This window comes from Telopea speciosissima, chromosome 6 (assembly GCF_018873765.1).
Source record: "Telopea speciosissima isolate NSW1024214 ecotype Mountain lineage chromosome 6, Tspe_v1, whole genome shotgun sequence".
In the NCBI taxonomy this organism is placed as follows: domain Eukaryota; kingdom Viridiplantae; phylum Streptophyta; class Magnoliopsida; order Proteales; family Proteaceae; genus Telopea; species Telopea speciosissima.
The window spans coordinates 13501745-13521963 of NC_057921.1; the positions used below are offsets into that span (position 1 = coordinate 13501745).

General features: G+C 41.4%; 1 protein-coding gene across 2 annotated transcripts in view; it reads right to left on the reverse strand.

Annotated features, from left to right (window-relative positions):
• The window catches only part of LOC122664338 (probable cyclic nucleotide-gated ion channel 5), an 80852-nt gene that overhangs the window by 44086 nt on the left and 16547 nt on the right, over positions 1-20219 (reverse strand). For both annotated transcript variants that reach the window (XM_043860115.1, XM_043860116.1), the window contains exons 3-4: positions 4596-5181; positions 124-336 (exon numbers count right to left, since the gene is read on the reverse strand). In XM_043860115.1, the coding sequence (XP_043716050.1) occupies positions 124-336; positions 4596-5181 (799 nt within the window). The remainder of the gene's footprint in view (positions 1-123; positions 337-4595; positions 5182-20219) is intronic.

Here is a 20219-nt window from a genome sequence, read left to right on the forward strand (position 1 = left end):
ACAGATGGGCAAATTTAACAGGCATAAAAAGAAAAGGTGTGATTTCACGCAACATACAAACTTGCCCAGCAGTGAGATCAAAAAAGCATTTCAGTGGCCAAACACAAATTTGTTGGTACTTACATGACTTGCAAGCATGTACCACACCAAATAGTAGGCAGCACCAGCCCAAGCAGTTTCAGCAAAGACACCAGCAGTCCTTTTCAGTTCTGACGTCAGAGGTAAGATTCGGAATAACCTTGGAACATATTGAATCAAGACAACGAAAAGTAATGCCTGTTTTGTAGCAAGCACGTCTGAGGCTTTTGAGGTCTGAAGGAATCTCCAAATTACAATCTGAACATATCAAAAAGTAATCAGTACAACTCTTCCAGCAACTCAACTCCAGGAACCAAGAGGTTTCTGACATTCTTCTAATCCAACCACATATCTTACTATCTTATAGCAACAAAATAATATATCGACTTCCTATACACACATGAACCATGCAACAAAACATGTTTGTTTAGAAGAAATTTGGCCTATATAGAAAGCAGGAATTATCTACCTAGTACATATTAAGAAAATACAATAACAAGACTACTAAGGAGGCAGTAGTCATAAGCTAATTCATTCCACAGTTTCCACTCAAGGAATAACCAGCACGTAACTGTAAGGACAACCATCATGATATTATGCAAATATTTTTCAGTACGACCTGGGGTCCATCAAATAACAACCTCCACAGCATCAATAATGAACCCAATCATAAGGATCACACAGCTACACACATAGTGAAGTCAAATGCAAAAATGCACACTTGATCATGCTGTATCATATAAAGTTTTGGTAGACAAAATTGTTTGGACCCATCCGATCACAAAGACATATTAAAGATAATAACCACCAAGATTGGAAGTGTATAAAGTTAAGTATGTAATTGGAAGCAATTTCTTAAAGGGGAGGGTATTTCTGGAACGAGAAAGGAAGAGGAAGGGATGGAATAAAGTAAGAATTAGGGATATTTATGAAAAGTTAGAATCATGGGCTTTTTATTTAATAACACAAGAAGGTTGCCTTCAACCTCTCAATCCTGAACAGGGGCAGAAACCCAGCATGATATCAACAGCGATAACTTCTTCAATACAAGCCCTATCAAAGAGAAAATTCAGGCAAGGGTTCACAACTGGTAACCCTCTTGAATGCTTCTAAGATTCACTTGCAACAACAGGTGAAGAGGGAGAGTTTAGTGTCTAAGTTATATTGAAGGAGGTATGTTCCAGTCAAACCTTATTTGGAGTGTGCGAATGCTATCAAAATTGCTCTGAATGAAAATATTTATTTTTCGATATCAAAATAAATTAATATTTTATCATTCCTTTGGTTTTTAATAACGTTTTACCATATTAAGATTTATGAAATTTTTAGATTTGAGAAAAACCCAAGCATTAGAAAGTTGAAAATTTCACCTACTGTAGAAAATCCAATTTTTGTTCTTGAACTATAGGGGATTGATTTTTTATCCTTTTGGAATTTAATTTTTTAACTATTTTTATTGGATTCAAACAAGAGATATTTGCTTATTTATGAATAATATCTTAAGTAAATGACATAACAATCATTTACTTAAATGACATTTGGCATAAATAAGGGTCAACCCCGATGCCTTGACAACTATGTATATAATACTAAAAAACAGACTTACACACTAAAAAGGAAAGGCCTAACCCAATTCTTGACTAACTAGGTAACATAAACTGATTAGGAAACTGAAATAATAAAGAAAACTGACTCAAAATAGGATTGGACCTATAGAAACCTAATCCAGCCAAACTAAAACACTTAGACCTGATTTGATATGATTTCTATTTCAATTTTGGATTGATTTCTTGAAATAGTCAACAAATAGATTTTTGGTCAAAAAATTGAAATTGTTTTGGTTGTATCAATATGAAATATTTCAAGAATAAAAAAATTCATTCGATAATTCAAATTCTAAGAATAGATTCTCTATATTTCTTTGAGAAGGATGGTGGTGGTGGCGGCGGGGTAGTAGCGGTGGTTGTGGTGGTGGTGGTGGTGGTGACGGTGGTGGCAGGGTAGTGGTGACGTGGAAGTAGTGGCGGTGGTTGTGGCGGTGGTGGTGGTGGTGGTGGTGGTGGTGGTGGTTGTGGAAGTAGTGGCGTGGTTGTGGCGGTTGTGGAAGTAGTGGCGGTGGTGGTGGCAATGCAATGGTGGTGGTAGTGGCGGTGGAGGTGGTGGTGGTGGCAGTAGCAGTGGCAGCGGCAGTGGTGGTGGTGGTGGTAGCGGAGTAGTAGTGGTGGTGGTGGTGGTGGTGGTGGTAGCGGGGTAGTAGTGGTGATAGTGGTGGTGGTAACAGGGTAGTAGTGGTGGTGGTGGCGGTGACAATGGTGGGAGTGGGGTGGTGGTGGTGCGACCATTAGGAGAAGAAGGGTGTGGTTTTATTTTTAACATGAAATTACTACTTTGCCCATGAAATTAACCATGTGTTCATTCAAGAGCAAGAGTGCTAAATCAAATGAAATAGAAATTCTGAAACAGCTCCTCAGCTATTTCAGAATTTCTATTCAACTTGATTTCTATTTCACTGAAATAAGGTGCAAAAATCAAACCAAACAATTTCAGAAATAGAAATCACCCCCTGAAATTGAAATAGAAATCATACCAAATCAGGCCTTAATAACATAGCAATAAAAATAAGGGCTTTTTACAAACGCCCCCTGAAAATGCCCATTTGTCCAAATGCCCCCCTTACAACTTTTCTAATTGTAAACTCCCCCCTATTTTCAACAAATTGTAGCATTTTGGTCCTGTCCGTTAATTTGGGACGTTAGACGTTAGTTTTAGGGTATGTAATCACCAAAATGCCCTTGTGACAAAAACCAACAAAAATTAAAATGTAAAGTGACCAAATTGCCCTCATCTTCCCCAAATGGTTTAGGGTTTGAAACTGAAAATCAAAGCCTAAACCATTTGGAGAAGATGAATCCTAAAATCAAACCTTCAAGACAATAGGGAACCTGATCAAAACAATAATAAATGAGGCTGAATCGCTTCCTGCTTCAAATGTTCTTTCGAATTTCTTGTTGGGAACCTGAAACCATTTGATCCTTGAAAAGGAACTTTACAAAATACGCAGAAAAGATTTCCTGTCCTTCTCCTATTCACCCTTTTTTTTTGTTTTTGCATGTTTTGTTAAGACATGAAACAAGTGGGGGACCAAGTAAGATTAAAAAATATAAGTTTCAGAACTCTTTGTATAGAGAAAGGTAAACGAGAATTCCATAAATCTGATCCTCTTTTTCTTTTTTAATTAATACCCTTTTTTTTTTGTTGTAACAGCGGAAGACCACTGTGCCTGAAACTGAAGCCCAATCCAGCCCTACTTGCAGAACCAGAGTGTGGAGACACTCTTACATCTGCAATGTGAGATTTACTCTTACTAAATCTTCATTGAATTTAGTAATTGTATCCATGAATGGGAAAAATTCGCAATCTCGACTCTTGAATGTGTTTTTACTCTCCAGATGGACTGTAATTCTTCTTCGATGCTTCTCACTTTCTTTATCCTCCACTCCTTATCTCACTTACTTCAAATTAACAAGGAATGAAAAGGATTGGGAGTCGAACTGGAATTGCACAAATGAAAACCCAGAGCTAAGATTGTAACCTTACTGGCTTGAGACGATAAAGAACAAGAAAACACAAAATGCTACAGCAGATTTTTGTCATGCCCTGTTATGAGTTTTTCAAAGGGAACAAGTAGGATTTGCTTCGGAAACAAGAAAAGGAAATTTCAATTTTGGAGATTTGATTTTAGGGTTAATCTTCCCCAAATGGTTTAGGGTTTGATTTTCAGTTTCAAACCCTAAACCATTTGGGGAAGATGAGGGCAATTTGATCACTTTACATTTTAATTTTTGTTGGTTTTTGTCACAAGGGCATTTTGGTCATTACAAACCCTAAAACTAACGTTTAACATCCCAAATTAACGGACAGGACCAAAATGCTACAATTTGTTGAAAATAGGGGGGGAGTTTACAATTAGAAAAATTGTAAGGGGGCATTTGGACAAATGGGCATTTTCAGGGGGGCATTTGTAAAAAACCCTAAAAATAAAGACACTTATTTAACTAATCCCGTATCCCTAGCCTCTATCCATATTATAGGCCCATTAAAGTGGCCCATTGCAATAAAAACATGTGGGATCAAAGGTCAAATACATACATTTTCCAACCCAAAGCTTATTTCTAATAAAATAAACATATTTAGGTGATTCAACTGCATCAGATATAGTTCAACAATCCAAACATAAGTATGGCAATTGTAGTGCATATGCACGGGAGGGAGGGAGGGAGGGAGGGAGGGAGAGAGAGAAAGAGAGAAATGAAAAGGTGTCACTATAACAAGATACTGCTATAGGTCTTAGCAGCTACATGGAAATCATACCAAAAGATAGAAACACAAATAATTAAGTCATGTAGGCTCTGTAATATACATAGACTTCATAATCAAACAGCAAAGATCGCAAAATTGAAATGGCATGCATGCTTATAAAGCAAAAAGGAAGCGAAAGTTTGACAAGTATTTCAAACCTGAGGTAAGGGTAACACAGCAATAAAATCCACGATAAATAAACGTCGCAAATAACGCTTTGCTATCTGTGCAGGATCTATCACAAGTTCACCTCGTCCAAAAACCCGAGATGATGGAGCAATATAAGCCGTGCGGAATTGGATAACCATGTGAATAACATAAAAACAATCAATGATGGACCGCAGCGTCGTAGTTATGATAGCTAACTTTTTATCAATACCCAGACAATTTGTTTGATCATTGATAACTGGAAGATAAAAAAATAAAGGATCCACAGATACTGCTAGAATACAAGATATGACAAAAAATCTATTCCATATTTGAATAAATTTTTCTTGAGGATCAAATATCTTCATCTCTGTCACTTTAAGATCTTCAGGGAATACTGCTCGAGTAACACCAAGCTTAAGCGATCGGCCAATTGACTTGAGTCCTTCAGACCCTCTTCTCACTCCTCTCCTGAAAGATTTTGACGGGTTGTTTGTTGCATGACCAGCATGTGTCAACCCTTCCATATTGAATCCACAGCTTTTCATTCCCCCTGGATCAGAAGACATTGATAACGTAGAATCCAAGTCGTCCAACCTGACACACAAGCAATGCCAAGATACACCAAGCTAGATAACTCTTCCACTAAGAAAACATACAAACTGAAAAGCCAATTCAGCAACTAATAGTCCCATCAATTGGAAGCAAGAAGCAGAAAAATAGTCATTATATGCCATATATATTATTTCAAGGTCTAAACGATAAAGCTTTCACATACAGTGTTGTAGAGCAAGATATGGAAATTTGCTCAGTCTACGCATGGTAGATGTTATATAACATAGTGCTTGTTATGCATGGATATGAACCAGACTAATAGTCCTAGCCCATTATCCCCTACAGCCACAGCATGTTTCTTACAAAGCTGCAATGTAGAGTTGTAACCTGAACAGTTTTGAAGGATCTATTCACATTTTAATTAATCTGATCAGATTTGGAGAAATCTCCAGTCTATTAACACTTAAAGCAGCTAAACTGAAATTCTAATTCTTGACCTCTTGCATTAAATGTAACAAAAACACACAGCACTTAATTCATGCATACCAGTAAAGTGGATTTTTTTTTTTTTGGATGAATAAAAATATATTACGAAGAAAAAAGAAGGAATAGACAAGCCCAAGGGCAAAAAAGCCGAAACTAGGGACTAGTTAGGGTGCAAAATGGAAGTAGGGAGACCCCAGGAGACAGCAATGAGCCTGTTCCTTGGGGAATCCTTAACATCCTCGAGGGGGAGGGATCTAACTTTAGATGAAACATCAAAAAAGATGGCCTTCCAAATCATGTCTAAGGAGCGGGAGTTGGATGTCCATCTTCTGAGGTTTCGTTCCATCCAAATGTGGGAGATAGTGGCACAAAAGGCAATCTTGCCAGCCGAGTCGCAAATCGACTTCCCTCCGTATGTCATGTCGATCCAAATCCATTCCCTACTGAGAGGAAGAGGAGTGCGCTGACCAGGCCAGCAATGGCGAAGAACTCGGGTCCATATGGAGGAGGCAAAGGGGCAAGTGAAAAATAGGTGATCGACGTCTTCAGTCCCATTCCAACAGAGACAGCAGCTGGAGGGGACCTGAATATGCCGATAAAGAAGAAAGGCTTGGGTAGGAAGACAGCTTGCAAGGGCGCGCCAAGCAGTGAGGCTATGTCGAGGAATGTGGCCACGAAACCAAACAACTCTGTACCAAGGACAAGGGGTCCCTCTATGTCTAACCAAATCCCAAGCGGAGTGAGAGCTGAATCTGCCCGATGGGGAAGGAAGCCATAAGATGGTGTCGCCTCTGCCTCTATGCCCAGGGAGGATAGGGGGAAAGGAGCTCCAGAGGTCGGCAAGGGGAGGGGACCACGAGCCACTGGAGATGATAACGGCAACAGGGGCAGATCTGTCCAATCCAGAGGAGTAAATATCTTTAGGGCTGACAATGGAAGAGAGAACACCAGAAGGGTGCCACTTGTCAAGCCAAAGCAAGGTAGTCGAACCATCACCAATCCTGCTCGAAATGGCATCTCTGGCTAGCTGCCTCACCTGAAGAATTCTGCGCCAAACCCAAGAAGAATCAGCCCGTGGGCTAATGGACCAAATAGAGTCACTGCGCAGGGGACCAGTATACACCCAAGAAGTCCAGATGGAGGATTTGTTGGTGAGGATCTTCCATATGAGCTTGATGGAACCAGCAATGTTGACATCTTTTATCCTCCTAAGCCCGAGGCCTCTTTCAGATTTAGGGACACAAAGGGAAGCCCAGCTCATAGGGTGGAGGAACCTGGCAGAGTCAACACCTTTCCAAAGGAAGGCACACATAATAGATTCCACCGCCTTGATAGTAGCCTTTGGAAGACCAAAAATACTACTCCAATAAATATAGCAAGACTGAAGCACCGATCTGATCAGCTCGAGTCGACCAGCGTAGGATAAGAGTTTGGCTTTCTAAAGCTGCAACCTCTTGCGAAGAAGGTCTAAGATGGGGGAGCAGTGGTGGGCAGACAGCCTGGCAGGGATAAGGGGTAGGCCAAGGTAGCGGACTAGGAGGGTGCCGATTATAAAACCTGTGAGGGAGGAAAGGGCAGCTTTGGTGGTGTCAGGAACTCCGTCTTAGATAACTCGACCGGCTCAATCGCGGTTGTGGCAGTGGAACAATCAACAATGGCCTCCATGGCGCCTGAGGCAGACGACCCCAAAACCCCCCCCCCCCCTCGCGGCCCGAAAAAACAAAGGAATCGTCGTCGGAGAAGTCACCAGGAACCTGCAGAGATTTCCTCTCATGGCGAGCTCCCCGAGGCCCACCTACCACGTTGCTCTCCTGACGCAGCCCACAACCGATTCGCTGCCCTCATGAGTCTTGATCCTGAAGACAATTGTGTTGTCGCTGTCTCTTCGCCTTCCCAGGAATCTAGGCTGATTCTCAACGAAGGTCTGCAACATCTCTCTGCGAACCCCCCTGCATCTAACCTTTTGGCCCTGCCTCGCTCCCCTTCCCCTTCTACTACCTTAAACATCAGCCCCCCCCCCCCACTGCTATACTACAAGACCCCACTTTTTTTAGCTTTCACCAACCACCACTGAGGTCCCCTGTTCCCCATATAACCCCGTTGACCACTCCACGTGGTCCCCCCCCTTGTCCCTTCTCACTTAAACCTGGCCCCTGTCGACCCGACCCGCATACCCACCCCCTATCCACTTAACTACCCTTTCCACACTTGTACCAAACCGACTGAACCCAGCCGAACCTGTCCCAGCTCCCCCCCTCCAGTTCAATTGGACCCACCTCGCCCTTGTGTCATCCCCCCTCCTCCCCTTCTCTGGTTTGTTTTCCCCCTTTGAAAGACTACCGTCTCCGGCCCCGCAGTGTCCCACCGGGGTCCAGTGTTAATTCCTCCACTGGTTGGCTGCCCCCTCCCCCCCCCTTTCTCATGATCCCTTGGATTATTTGGAACGTCCGTGGGCTCAATGCTCCGGCCAAACAAGCTGAAATCCGTGCCCATCTCAAGTCCACCAAATCCTCCCCCTGCTGCCTCCTTGAAACCAAAGTGCTCGAGCAAAATTCTTCCCGCATCGCCCACTCTCTTGCCTCCTCTTGGTCCTTCCTTTCCAACTATAACCACTCCCCCAATGGCCGAATTTGGGTTCTCTGGGATCCGACCAAATTCCAAATCTCGGTCTCTTCCTCCTCATCCCAACTTCTCCATCTTAGCATTTCAGATCACCACCACAACCACCTTTTTTTCTTCACCATGGTTTATGCCCTCAACCATCACCCTGATAAGATCCCCCTCTGGGATGACATTTGATCCATCTCTTCTTCTATCGGTTCCTCTCCCTGGGGCATTGGAGGTGACTTCAATGTCGTCTGTTTTAGCCACGAAAAATTGGGTGGTTCCCCTTTAGACCACCAAGCAGTTGCAGCCTTCAACTCCTGTCTGGAGGACTCTGAGCTTAGCAACCTCAGATGGTCAGGTGCTGATCTCTCCTAGCACAAGCAGCGCTCTGGCCCTGACAGAGTTGCCTGCAAGCTCAACAGAGTCCTTGTCAATGATGCTTGGCTTTACTCTCTTCCTTCCTCCTATGCCTTCTTTGACCTTCCTGGTCTCTCTGACCACTCCCCCATTTCTCTCTTTGTCCTTCCCTCTCTTTCTTTTGGCCCTAAACCCTTTAAGTTCTTTGACATGTGGTCCTCTCACCCTGGCTTCCTTCCCATTGTCCAAGCAGCTTGGAACATCCCAGTCCAATCCTTCTCCTCTCCCCTCCTCGCCTTTTCCAAAAAGCTCAAAAATGTCAAGGTGGCTCTCAAAGCCTGGAATTCCTCCACCTTCGGCATTATTTCTTCTCGTGCTTCCTCTTGTCGAGACACCCTCTCCTCCATCCAGCTCCGCCTCCAGTCTGACCCCCTCAACCCCTCCCTTGCTGAAGAAGAAACCATTGCTGCTTCCGAGCTTGCCTCCTCTCTCTCCCAAGAAGAAAGCTTCCTTAAACAGAAATTCAGGATCAAATGGCTTGAGCTCGGCGACTCAAACACCGCCTTCTTCCACCGCTCCCTCAAAGCCCACTCCAACTCCAACTCCATCCTCTCTCTTACCTCCTCTGATGGATCACTCCTCTCCTCTGTTGATGCCATCAAAGCTGAGGCCGTGAACCATTTCACCGGTATCTTTTGCCCTCCCTCCCACACCCACTCCCCCCTTCCCGATGATCTTATCAACAAATTCCTCCCCCCCCCCCATCTCCTCAACTCCCTCAGCTCCATCCCCTCTGACTCCGAAATCACCTCCGCTGTTCGCTCCCACAAGGCTAGCAAAGCTCCAGGCCCTGATGGGTTCAGCATGGGATTCTTTTCCACTTGCTGGGACATCATTGGCGTTGAGTTTATCAGTGCCATTAAGAGCTTCTTCTTCAACCCTCACCAGATCCATTACATCAACCACACCTTCCTCTGTCTCATCCCCAAATTCCCTAGAGCTTCGACCATGTCTGACTTCAAAGTGGATTAATCAGTGTCTAGTTTATCAAATCTGTCCTAATCAGAATCAATGACTTTTAAGATGAGGTTATCAAAATAATGGGTTGTCCTGATCAGAATCAATTGAATCCTTTAGGCTATGTTTTGTTACTTTCTCAAAGCAAAGAAAAAGAGAAAGGGAAAGGGAAAAGAATGGGTTTCTTGAGTTGCCTGTTCAGTTGTTTTGGGATAATTGTAGAGAGATTGTAGAGAAAACAGTTTTACTGTTTTATTGTAGTCCAAGCCATGTGAGAGAAGTAAACAGAGATTATTCCATGGCGCTCATGCACAAATTTGCAGATTACATATTTAAATTACAATAGGAATCATTTTTTATCAAAAAAGGGGAAAAAAAGGATAGGAATCACTTCACTCAAATGGCTTCTAAACCAACTGTTTTTGGAGGAAGAGAGCATAATGTATGTATGTATGTATGTATGTATCTGGATCTAGACCACTCATTTGAATAAAGTGTTACAACTAAATAGGCTTAATAGGTGTCACCCTCATTGTTGACAGGCAAAACCCATAATGGAAAATAAACTAGGGGTACCAAATAGCTAAGTGGTACCTAAGCACAGGACAAACAGAATCATCTGCACCAGGACAAATTACATTGGCAGACTCTTCTCTTCTTGGCATTTACATCAGGGAATGACACCCAAAGAAGAATAAAAAGAGAAGAGAAAAACATTTTGCATCAAGAACAACACAGGACTGAACTAATGTAAACAATTCCCCAACCTGAGGGGAAATCCATGGTGAGATTCAATTACAACCTCTCTAACTTGAACCGTATTAGCAGAGGAGGGAGAGAGATGAACCCCATGGGTAAATGCCACAGAGGGGCTTAGATCATCCAGCTAAATTGAAAGTTACAGATGAAACTCATGATGGAGATCAGGTCTTGCAACAAGAGAGAGAGAGAGAGAGAGAGGAAGGAAGGAAGGAAGGAATGAGGGAGATTCTTGAACGGAGGAGATTGTCCATCTCCAATTGGTGAGAAAGTATCCATTGCCATTAGCTACTCACAGAAGACTATTGAACACAGGTGGTAGCCACTGTTGTAAACTTTGGTGTACTACCCCCAAACCAGAGCTCTTTTCATTCAAGTGAGAGGGCTTATTGGTCGATTTTGTTTTCCATCCTTTTTCCGCATGATACAGTATCAAGTTTCCCAAGAGTGTTCTTTTTTCATCTCGTGTTTCATGAGGCTTTGCAACCAAACAGACCAAGTTCTGAGTTTCTCTCAGTTTTCTTTTCCTTGAGTGCTTGCGAAAGCAACCAAGCTGATGCAGATCGTGGATTCGTGGGTGGAATTCAACTTCCTAAAATCCAGCATGGTGGGGCCCAATATGAAGGAGAATTGGTTTTGCGATATGGAAGGAATTGGAGATATTCTCTTCCTTGAAATCAGCACATGGTGGGACCCAGTTGTGGATATTAGGAAGGTTATGGTTGCTATATCTTTTAGATTCCTAAAAACTAGGAATCTTATCAAATCGTGGGGATATTGTTTTTAAATTTATTTTCTAAGGTTGTTGCTGTAAAAAGGAAACCTATTTTACTACCTTGGTGGTACGATCCTATTAGTTAGTATTTTTTGTTCCTAATTTTTAGTTTTCTTAATGGTCACAGGTTGCTCCATTGTGACCAAGGGGTCACGGATTCGAGTCTGGAAACAGCCTCTCTGCGAAAGCAGAGGTAAGGCTGCGTACATCATGACCCTCCCCAGACCCCGCAGTGGCAGGAGACTTGTGCACTGGGTACGCCCTTTTTAATTTTTAGTTTCCTTATTGTACAAAAGGCAGCCCTACGACATGAGTAGGATTGTTCTTAGACACTTTCCATTTTGCTGTTCTCCTTTTCTAGAGGCACTATTACCCTCTATACATTGTAAGGGCCTTAGAGCCCAACCTCATAATTTTGATAGTTTGAAATTGGCTTTTGCACCCATTTCTGTGAGAGACAGTGAGTATGGTGAAAATCCTTGCAAAGCATGGTGAGTTGCCATAGGGTTAGTGAGAGACTGACCTAGGCCATAGGTGAGGGGCCTTGGTCATACCCCCCCCCCTTCTTCCCTTGTTTCTATATTGGTTTTGCTGCAACTTTGGGCTCTATTGAAGCTGTCCAGTACCTATCATTGGGAGCTTAGATCACTCTCCTGTGTCCTGTTGGTGGAGTACTCTTAGAATAAGGAGGAGATCAATTGCCATCCTTCACATGTTTGTCTACACCCTGCGGATACCAGTTCTGAGTTCCTACTTGCTGAAACCTTATCTCCTCCATACACTTCAATCTGTCCAGTATATCTGTGTGTTGTTTGGAGTTTCAGTTAACCATTAGAGGCCTTCCATCGACCAAGGTTTGAGCTCCATCTACAAGTCAGATCTGTAGGTAGAGTATGTTACTAATTTTGGTAACTACTTTCTAATTTCAGCCCTGACTTAATACCTCTTGATCTAACCATCAACTTGTTGATATATTTGGAGGACAATCTCCATTGATCAGGCCCTACAATCAATCCAACTTTGGAATTGATCTGATCAGTAGTTTGTTAGTTACTGATTGTTATTAAATCTGTCCCTTTACTTTCTATTTCTGTTCTTCCTATTGTAACAATCAATCTAACCTTTGGATACCTATCAAACTTGGAAAGTACTGATCATCTACCTATTCTTCACAGTCGACCAGAACTTTGGGAAGCCTTGGTTCCTTAGCCATTAGTTCCGTTTTGTAGCTGGAAATTATACCTGCAGTCCTACTTGTGAATTGGGTTTAGTTCCTTGTTGTTTAGTGAGCCTAGGCCTATCACTATAGTACAAGATCTCGGCGAGATCATGAACATATCTCAGTTTCGTGAAGTCTCGAGACAAGATGGTAGGCAATACAAGATTTATGCAAGATCTCAATATCTCGCCGAGATCTCGTGGTATATCTCGATCTCGGTTCGACTCGGGACAAAACCAATCTATAAAAAGGCACCCCCTCGGCGAGATTTCGAACTCAACTCGAAATCTCGCCTCTATCTCGCCCATCTCGCTCTGCTGTAAAGGAAACACACTTGGAGGTGAGGGTTTGGGTGCTTTTTTTTTGGCAAATCTCACCTCAACTGAAGATTAAAACTTGGAGATTCAAGATTGAAGCTTCAACATCAAAAGAGGGAGCTGCATTGCATCTCAAGAACAGTTTTAGGTACAAAGAAGAGCAATGCTTGATTCGAAAACAACAACAACAACAACAGCATGGTCATTTTGATGATCCGGCCCAACACTTGTTTCAATACTAACTACTCTCAAATGGTAGGACTTGTTACACATTTACACTTGTATTTGTTTAATCTCTGTCTCTTTCCAAGTTTCTAACAATTATTAACAAACCATCAAACCATCACCATGTATGATTATGAATATGATGCCTAATGCTTAAATGGTTTATGGTTTATGGTTTAATGTTTTTTTAATTCCTAATGCTTAATTAAGTTGTTTTACACCTCTACTTTAATTATATGTGTTCTAAATATTGTGTGGAAGCTCACCTATTCCTTTGAATACCAACCTAGGGTCCGAAGACAAAGTACCATTTTGGGTTTGAGTTTGTAAAAACTAATGTTTCCACTATGTTTAGAAGGCCTACAATATGGTGGTAGATGTCAAGTTTAGGACCTATCTTGGCCATATGGCCACCAAAACCCACCACCAAGTCAAGACGGGAAAAAATACACCAACTCCATCTCGACGAGATCGCGACAAAACTCGGTTTTGTGGCCTGGCAAAACCGAGACCTAAAACCTTGTCCATCACAAACATACTTTTTAGATGATGCCAATCTTCAGAAGAAGGCATGCGCCCAAGGATTTAAGTCTCGGTCCGTATCGTATCGTCTCGGCCGATACGTCTCGGTATCGGTCATGGTCGATACGATACAGGCCGAGACGTATCTTTTTTTTTTTAAATGCAAATGTCTCGACTGTATCGAGACGTATCGACCGAGACGTACCGATACGATACGTATCGATACAGTCAAGAGTTTTTAAAAAAGATTATTTTATTATATTTAAAAAACGATATGTATCGAGACGTATCGAGTCGTCTCGATATGTATCGATATGTATCGACCGATACATACCGATACATATTGAGACGACTCGATACGTTTCGATACGTATCGTTAACTTAAAAAACACATGGCCATTTCATTCTTTTCACCTATAACTCGATTTCTAGCAGTCCTGACGGAAAAAAGCTCTTCCCAGCTTTGAGAAACCCTTCCAAAAACACATTTAAACTTGCTTTTTGGGTAAGATTTCTTGAGGGCTTTCAATTCTTTGCCAAAAAGGAGCTTAGAGGAGCTGAAATCACATCATTTGGTGGATCTAACAGCCCACATTCGAATTCAAAAGCTGTTCTTGAAGGGTTAGGTAAGTTTTTTGAAAAAAACTTGAATCTTTTGCTTTAATCTTTGATTATTGGTATGTTTTTTGGTATGAATCAAAGAGAATATGTTAAACAAACATAGAAATTGCATTCTTTGTATGCATTTACAAAGATTTGGTTTCAAATCCATGTTTCTTTGATCATTTTTACCCAAAACCGAAAATTCCTTTTTTAAAATGAAATTTTTTTTTTTTTTCTTCTTAACTTTAAAACAAATGGTAATGTTTATAAGATATGGAGTACATTATGTATAGATGTATGACATCCCAAGAAGATTATACATTTACCCTAAAATCTGTATTTTTTTTTTTGGGGGGGTATTTTCTGAATTTATAAAATACTTAAAAAAATGTAAAAAAATCTGATTTTTTCATCTATACTCTTTCATTATAGTTTGATAAAATGTATAATTGACTGAAATAGAATCAAAGACTTAGATTCATATATGTAGTATATTATGTCATTTTTTTTCATTATTTAAAAAATTAAATAATGTGTAACTAGTTGTAGAAAATATAAAAATATTTAAATATTGTTTAGGGCAACTTTGCTAGGTAGTAAATAAAAGAAGATGCAATGCATGACATGCATCATAATGTCTGTCTATACTTGTATAAATAATAAATTATTGATGTGTGGATTTGAATATTGTTTAATATATATCTTATATAGTTATCTACTTTTGTTTGGTATTTAGGACGATGCCGCGACAACAAGACATTGGGTGGTCTTATTGTACCAAAATAAACAATAATAGATTGCATACACAGTGCAACTTCTGTGACACCCAACATCTTGGAGGTGGGGTAACTCGGCAAAAAGAGCACATGGCAGGAGGATATGGAAATGTTTCCAAGTGTACACAGTGCCCTGTAGAGTTAAGCAGGGCAATGCAAGAACACCTTAGAGATTCCAAAAAAAAATCCAAGCAAGCACATGATGATGTTGATGCATTGGTGAAAAATTTGATGGAAGATTTTGAAGATTATGAAGGATCGGATATGCAAGCAGAGGAGGACCCAGAGTTGGCATTGGCGATGAAACAATCAAGACATGAAGCAAAAGAGCAACAATGGAGAGCTGAGCAATTGATTAGAAGTCAATCAGCTCGACCCAGCCAGGGCCCTGTAGATATTGGTGTTGGCTCCTCTTGTCGTCCATCTCTAAGTAAAGGTAAGCAGCCTGTTGGCCTTAGTAGAGCAACCAGTGTGAAGGGGATGTTTGACCGGTTTACAAAGAGTGGTAAGGGTAAGAGAAAGAAGAGCCCAGATATCAGAGACATGAATCCTAATGTCTATAGAGCAAGGGATGCTAGCCAACAGAGGATTGAAGAAAGCACAGATATCAGAGACAGTCTGGTGCTTATGTTCAGACAGTACACAACATCATCCTAGTCGCTCCTATTGTTAAAGACCCTTACAGACATGACTTTGATCCACCCCGACATTCTTCATGGCAATAGAGTGACTCTACATGTAAGGAATTTCATCTTTTAATCTTTTATAACAATTTCAAAGTGCCGCACTTGTCTGGTTATTGATTATTCACAATTTTTAGTATATATGCATGATATATGACACAAATTGCTTGTTTATATTGTTTTTGGTGTCCAAAAGTGTATTTTCATGTGTATTTTGACCATTTTCATGCGTTTCTGCACCGATCGATACGTATCTCCGATACGATACGATACGTCTCTTAAAATCGCCTGACCGATACGATACCCGATACCGATACTTAAATCCTTGCATGCGCCCAAGAATATGCATTTGGGATAGTTTGTCATTGTCATGAGGATGCGGCTTTGTTCTTCCTTTCTTGTTTTTCCTTGTTTTGGTTGTGGGGGGAGAAACGGCCTTTTCCTGATGTAGATCGAAATATAAAGAAAAAGAGGCCAAAACATTATTCACGTTACTGCTCACGTGAACAATGTCACAGCCCCTTATTTTGCCTTGGTGTGAATGCTACTTGAAGATCTTGTGGGACCTAAGACCAGATCATGTGAAGACTTTATTAGAAGACTCAATTTTGTCTATGTGTAGGGGAATTAGGATTTTAGTTTAGTTTCCATTTTTAATTATTCTTTTAGATATTTTGTGGTTGTCTATTAAGCAACCTTAGCACTTTAGTTTCTAATTCCAAATTTAGAAAGTAGGCTTAGCTTTTATTTAGAAGTTTCTATTTTCCTTAAGTTTCTATTTTTCCTTTTCTTGCAAGTTTCTGATTTTCTCTTACTTGTAACGTAAGCATAGCTGCCCATAAATGTGTAATACCCATAGTTGTCATGGCGACGCCATGGCGTCCTGGCGCTGGAGAGGGCTGCATGGCGACCTACGCCATGGCGACCCTCTTTGATTTCTTCCTCCTGACTCTCTTTCCCTCTTCGATTTCTTCTTCCTGTCTTCGATTTCTTCTTCCCTCTTCGATTTCTTCTTTCCCTCTTCAATTTCTTTCGATTTCTTCTTCGATTTCTTCTTCCTGTCTTCTTTCCCTCTTCGATTCCTTCTTCCTATCTTCTTTCCCTCTTCGATTTCTTTCGATTTCTTCTTTCCCTCTTCGATTTCTTCTTCGATTTCTGAATTTTCTTCTTAAAACTTGAGAAACAATAGAGAAAAAATAAAACATGGCTTGAGTATACATCTATTAACACATTAAAAATAGAGAAAATAAAAAATAAAACATGGTCGACATGCTCGCCATGGCGGGCGACATGTCGATATATCGACGTGACACCCCTCCACCGACTTGGATCGCCATGACGCCGTGACAACTATGGTAATACCCTTAGAGGCCCCCCACCAACGATTTAATGAAGTTGTTTATTATTGCTTTGAGCAAGTTTTCTCTTGTCCATGTGTGTGACATGAAGGGCAGGGAGGCCTGGCTGAGAGAGCCAAATCTCCTTATCCCCATTTTCTATTTCTCCTACCTTCTATTTTCCTATTCTCTTCTTTTCACTATCTTCTACACCAACCGAGCTTCATCCTTGCTGTTTTTTGTGACGACAACTTGATGCAGCTCCAAGAAGGAAGAAGAAGAAGAAGAAGCCCTGAAATTAAGGTTTGAATAGGGAGCCATAGATTAGGAGTATTATTTTCCATACTTAGTTCATTTTTCTGTTTTTAGATTGAACCGGTTTAGAATTGGTTGCATCCAATTGGTTCAATTGGTCTAATTTAAGTGAAGTGTTCCTATTGGTCAATGGGTCCTTATATCCTATTGGCTAGTATGGAATCTTTTCTTAAATTAGTTGTTTTAAGTTAGATTCTTTTAATTTAAGTTAATAGGAGTAGTTAGGACATTTTACTGTTTTAATTATTAGTTTTTAAATTAGATCCTTTTCCTTCCACGATTTGGCAAGGGAGAAGTTAGATTGTATTAGGAATTGGCCTTTGGCCTTCTTTTATAAATAAAGCAAATCGTGGGAGGCTCCCCCACAGATTTTTGAATTTAAAAACAGATTTCGATGGCTGCCATTGCTGCTGTTCCTTGCTCCCTTGTGAGTGTGTGCATCCTTGTGGATTTCAAGGTGGAAGGGTGGGTGGATTCCTGCGACTCCTTACGCCGTGACGGCTGGGAGGATCTCTCTCTGAAGGTGGCTTCATCCTTCTTCATCCAAGCTGCTGCTGGTGGAATCCTGTGGTAAGTTTGAACTTTAAATTCTGTTTTTATCTTTCCTTCTCCTTCCCATTCAATCCTTTTATTTTCTGATTTAATTCCTAAACCCTAGTTCAGTTACAGCCTCAACCAATCATCAAAATTCATTCATAATTCAGTCACAGCTCTTTTACTTCATCTCCTCCACTCGATATTCATCTCAGCCCTATCCAGCCATCTAAACCCTAGAATCCCCTCATTCCCCATAAACCTAAAAAAACCCTAAATTCCTGTTTAGGCATATTCAGCCATCAGAAAACCCCCCTGCTGCAACCGAACCTTCCCCCTAGCCCCTCTAATACTCGACCTCAGCCCCAGCCCACAAATCCTAATCAAAATGATCAGCAGGTTTTGGTGATTTCCCTAATTTTTAAAAACCCGAAACCCTAACCCTAATTCTGCAGGAATTTTAAACTGAACCAAATCCTATTTTTTTATATCAAAATAGTCCCCTAGACCTGCTGATCATCACCATATATTACTTTCATCCCTAACCCTAGCCTAAACCCTAACTTTGCCCTAAATAGCCCCAAATCTGCCCCAAACAGCAGACTTGACCAAAACCTGATTTCACCTGGCTCCTAGTAGGATTATCTCCTATTCTAGGACTACATTAACTTGGTATCAGAGCCATGAATGAACATGGCCATCCGGTGCTGCCACAACCACCCGACCCAATGGCAGCAATGTTAGAGATGTTTCAGAAATTTACTGTTGACCAGAAGACTTTGGTTGAAGACTTTAGAGCTGAGCAGAGAGCTATTGCTGAAAGGCTGCAAGTAATTGAGCATAGACAACTTGCACTTAATGGGGACAGCAATGTACCCATAGAAGAAGACAGTACCAACTCCATTCAGGGTACGAGACTCGCCTAACAGAGATGGGAGCCCCAGAGATGACTACAGGGGTTATAGAGATGGACACAGAGGTCACAGGGACAGATTCAGGACTGACCGAGATGACAGGGATGATAGAGATTATTATAGAGATCGTCGAGACAGACCAGATATGCCCGTGAACCTTCTCGGGAACATAAAGATCACCACCGAGGCTACAAAGACAAAGATAGAGAAGACCAGGACAGAGACAGAGGTCGGCAACCTACTTTTGAGGAGTATATGAGGTCCTACTTCACTGGAGACCATGGTACTAATCGGTGCTATACAGGCAACCAAAAAGTGAAGCTTGAGCTGAAAGAATTCGATGGTAACTCTGACCCCCAGGTATTTTATGATTGGCTTGCTGCAATAGAAGATTATTTCAACTGGTATGATCTATCTGAAGAAGGGCAAATGAAGTTAGTCCGTGCTAAACTTGTCGGACCTGCACGTGAGTGGTGGAGAACTGCTGAAAGAGAGATGGACTTTAATGGTACTACACCCCGCACTTGGGAAGACATGAAATATGACTGAGCAAGCAATACTTACCAAGGCACTTCAGGTCTCGATTGCGGGATAAATTCAACTCCCTCCGCCAAGGAACCCATTATCGAGTACATGAGGCAATTTGATGCTCTTTCTTCTCGCACTGGCATTAGGAAGGAGGGCATCCAAATGCTTTCCGGTTCAGTTGGGTCGCTAGTGAGATCAACAGGACAATTGGGGTAGTTGATGTTGTGGACGTTCGAGATTGTTTTGAGAAGGCCTTGAAAGCAGAGGAGTTATTAGCTTCATGTAAACAGCCGGGTTCTACTCCCAAGCCGGCCTACATCAACACTAGCACTTCAAAACAAGGTTCTTCTATAGGCAGCACCTCTCGCCCTGCTGTTCCCCCACGTGTGGATGACAAGGGCAAGGCTCCTATGGGCCCAAATTACCCCTTCACTTGCTACTACTGTCAAGACAAAGGACACATTGCTAGGGACTGCCCACACAAGAAGAAGCCTATCAATGTGGCTGAAAAAGAAGAAGTTCAAGGTGAAGATGAAGAACCAGGCGCAATTCATATTCATGCACTCCCTCCTGATGATGGATATGATGTGACTAACTATTTGGATGATGATGATTTACAAGGTGTTTATGTAATACGTCAACAGGCTGTTGTCCAGCCAGAATTGCAGCCTTCTTCATCCACCAAAGAGTTGTTGTCCGCATACAAGCTTGAACCATCCGCTGAAGATGAACTCAAGAAACTCGATCCTGATTTGGAAGACCATTCTGTGATCTCCAACCATTCATCGGGGACGAATGCTTTCAAGACGGGGAGAGTTGATACAGCTCCAAGAAGGAAGAAGAAGAAGAAGAAGCCCTGAAATTAAGGTTTGAATAGGGAGCCATAGATTAGGAGTATTATTTTCCATACTTAGTTCATTTTTCTGTTTTTAGATTGAACCGGTTTAGAATTGGTTGCATCCAATTGGTTCAATTGGTCTAATTTAAGTGAAGTGTTCCTATTGGTCAATGGGTCCTTATATCCTATTGGCTAGTATGGAATCTTCTCTTAAATTAGTTGTTTTAAGTTAGATTCTTTTAATTTAAGTTAATAGGAGTAGTTAGGA